Here is a 3415-nt window from a genome sequence, read left to right on the forward strand (position 1 = left end):
ACAAAGAAAACTTGTTTTCGCGCCTGTTGATTGTGGTGGTTTGGACGACCGAGAATTCTTAGATTCGGTTTCGAATCTTGGCTTGGAGAAGGGAGTGTTAATTTTTACAGATATTTGTTCTCATCTTGTTTGTTGTTAACACAACGTTTCGGCTGATATACCCTCCAGCCTTCATCAGGTGTCTTGGGGGAAATTTCGAACCTGGGTTCTCATTCCTAAGGTATTTTTAATGTTAATATATATGTGTGTTCTTGAGCAAGACACTTCATTTCACGTTGTTCCAGTCCACTCAGCTGGCAAAAATGAGTAACCCTGTGATGGACCGATGTCTCAGTAAGGGGGGACTATATACGCCACGAAACTGGGAAACTGGCCCCTTGTGAGTCAGTAGGACCCAAGAAGGTAACTTTACCAACTTTTTTTAGACTAAGATGGATCACCTCTTCCCAGAGAATTGGGTCTGTGAGGGCCAACACCCTTACCTGTAACGTTATATGAACAGTACTACTCACCTCCACCAACTGATAGAATATCACATGACTCTCACTGTTGGTGACAATTTGGTTGTAATCTTCTGGGTTGAAATAGATGTAGTTCTACATGAGAGAAAGAGGGACAAAAAAAAAAAGGGGGATAAGGTAATACATGTAGATGATAATCATATGTAGGTGATAACTACGTGTAAATGATAATTATTTATAAGACAATAATGATAATTATATGTAGATGACAATAACATGTAGATAATAATTACATGTAGATGCTAATTACATGTTGATGATAATACATGTAGATGATAACTACGTGTAAATGATAATTATTCATAAAACATTTATAAGGCATGTGGCCTAGTGGTTAGGGCATTCGGTTCATGATCATAAGGTCACGAGTTCAATTCCCAGTGACATGTGTCCTTGAGCAAGACACTTTATTTCATGGTTCTCCAGTCCACTCAGCTGCCAAAAATGAGTTGTACCTGTATTTCTCTTTTATGATATAAGATTTATGGCTAAAATGAATTTCTTTTTCATAATAAGCATCAGGCATACAAAACTAAATCGGTAGAACCAAATTTGGAAAGAACTGGGGGCAAACTGAAAACAATACGAAGTCTGTGACAGCAGCTGAAAAGATCCAAACTAATTAATTCACCAACCCCAAACAATATCAAGGAATTATGTAAAATGTGTTGGTCGTAAAAAGAGCTCTAAGCAAGGGAATGTAGAATGGTAATTTACCTGTAGTCCATAGAGTGGTGTCAGATTTACTGAGATTAAGGGCTTCTCTCCATTTACAGTCCAGTCCCAAAGGGAAAATTCCTAAATCAGGAAACAAAAAAAAATTTAATTTTTGTTTCACTCAAACAGCCTATGTCACCCTTTTCTGTTCATTAATCAATTTAATCAATCATCCATTGTCATCTTTCTTATTTTTCACCAATCAGCAACTTGTATTCATTTTGCTCTTAATCATCAATTACCCAGCTTTCCTTTTCTCATTTTTTTATCAATCAACTATATCTGTCACCACCTTTCTTGTTTTTATCACTCATCAATCAATCAGCGCCTTTCTCATTTTCATCAATCAGCAACATATTGCCTTTCTCATTTTCATCAATCAACGACATATCATCGCCTTTCTTGTTTTTGTTAATCCACCACTCATCATCTTTCTTATTTTCCTCAATCAGCAACATATTGTCGTCTTTCTCATTTTCATCAATCAACGACATATCATCGCCTTTCTTGTTTTTGTCAATCCACCACTCATCATCTTTCTTATTTTCATCAATCAGCCATTCATCATCGTCTTTCTCTTCACCAATCAACTGCATCCAGTACACTCTGGAAAATGGTTGGCATCAGGAAAGGCATCCAACCATAGAAGCCAAACCAAAACAGACTAAGGAACCTGGTATCACCCTTGGCCTTACCAGTTCCTGTCAAGCCATCTCCAACCCATGCCAGCATGGAAAACAGACATTAAATACGATGATGATGATAATGATCTCATTTTTATCAATTTTTTTTTTCAACAAATACCCATCGTCACCTTTCTTATTTTCATGAAGAAAGAAATGGCAGATATGACAGCCTGGTGGAGCAAAAATCAAAGAAAAAACGAAAAAACAATTTCACTTACTTGATATTCACTTGCTGAGAGCGTGGCGAGGTATTTTGAGTCGGGTGTGAGGGCTATAGCTGTCATGCCATCAGCACTGGCACCAAACAGTGTTTGAATAGGAATACTGAAAGAGAATAACCAAGGGTTGAAGACTTCTTCCAGTAATGACAAGATACTGAGAGGGATTTAGTAATGGTTACTGGCTCAGGCACAACAGCAGTAATTTTTGGAGGGAGGGAGGGAGGGGAAGTTAATTAATACCATCAACCAAAGTACTTGGCTGGTACTTTCCTTTAATAATAATAATAATAATAATAATAATAATAATAATAAGAAGAAGAAGAAGAAGAAGAAGAAGAAGAAGAAGAAAGAAAGAAAGAACATGGTACTTACTAGGTATACGTGTCCCATATGATGACAGCACTATCCTTGCCTTTGTCAGCAGTTACCAGCCACTTCTTGTTCTGACTTACGTAGATACAGGTGATAGAATTTGCCTGGAAAAACACCATCACAACCCAAGTGTGAAAATAAAAAGAAAAAGAAAGAAAAGTAATTAATATATGCACAGGTGTGGTTTTGTGGTAAGAAGCTTGCTTGTCAACTACATGGGTGAGGGTTCAGTCCCACTGCATGGCACCTTGGGCAAGTGTCTCCTGCAATAGCCTTAGGCCAACCAAACATGTCTGAGTGGATTTGGGAGATGGAAACTAGAAGAAGCCATCGTGTATGTGTGGATGCTGTGTCTTTGTGTGTGTTTGTCCACCACCACTTGACAACTGGTGTTGGTTTATTTACGTCCTTGTAACTTAGTAGTTCAGTAAAAGAGACCAATGGAATAAGTACCAAGCTTTGAAAAAATTCCTGGGGTCAATTCATCTGACTATAAACTCCTTGAGGTGGTACCCCATCATGGCTACACTCTCATGACTAACACAAGTAAGAGATAAAAGATACATACATACATACATACATATTACATACAAAAATAAGAGGAATGACCAGCAAAAGTGGACTCCTATATGCTAGAAATAGATGCCGAATCATCTAACCACAAAAAATATGTTCTCTTTAGTATCTTTTCATTTGTCTTGCCCTTTTACAGTCTGTTGTGTCGCAAAATTTTTACTGAGAACATATTTTTCGTGGTTAGATGATTCGGCATCTATTTCTAGCATATAGGAGTCCACTTTTGCTGGTCATTCCTCTTATTTTTGTATGTAATATAATTTTAATCTTCAGATTTTTTTTAATATATTAGACCACTGGTTTTAATTGATTAATATCAATT

At 37.0% G+C, this 3415-nt stretch overlaps 1 protein-coding gene across 1 annotated transcript in view; it reads right to left on the reverse strand.

The window, feature by feature from the left end:
• Window positions 1–3415, reverse strand: part of LOC106871684 (cilia- and flagella-associated protein 251) — a 24191-nt gene that overhangs the window by 18405 nt on the left and 2371 nt on the right. Inside the window, exons 3-6 of the mRNA XM_014918282.2 lie at window positions 2518–2621; window positions 2143–2248; window positions 1239–1319; window positions 413–596 (exon numbers count right to left, since the gene is read on the reverse strand). Coding sequence (XP_014773768.1) covers window positions 413–596; window positions 1239–1319; window positions 2143–2248; window positions 2518–2621 — 475 coding nt within the window. The remainder of the gene's footprint in view (window positions 1–412; window positions 597–1238; window positions 1320–2142; window positions 2249–2517; window positions 2622–3415) is intronic.

This window comes from Octopus bimaculoides, chromosome 25, assembly GCF_001194135.2.
Source record: "Octopus bimaculoides isolate UCB-OBI-ISO-001 chromosome 25, ASM119413v2, whole genome shotgun sequence".
Taxonomy (NCBI): domain Eukaryota; kingdom Metazoa; phylum Mollusca; class Cephalopoda; order Octopoda; family Octopodidae; genus Octopus; species Octopus bimaculoides.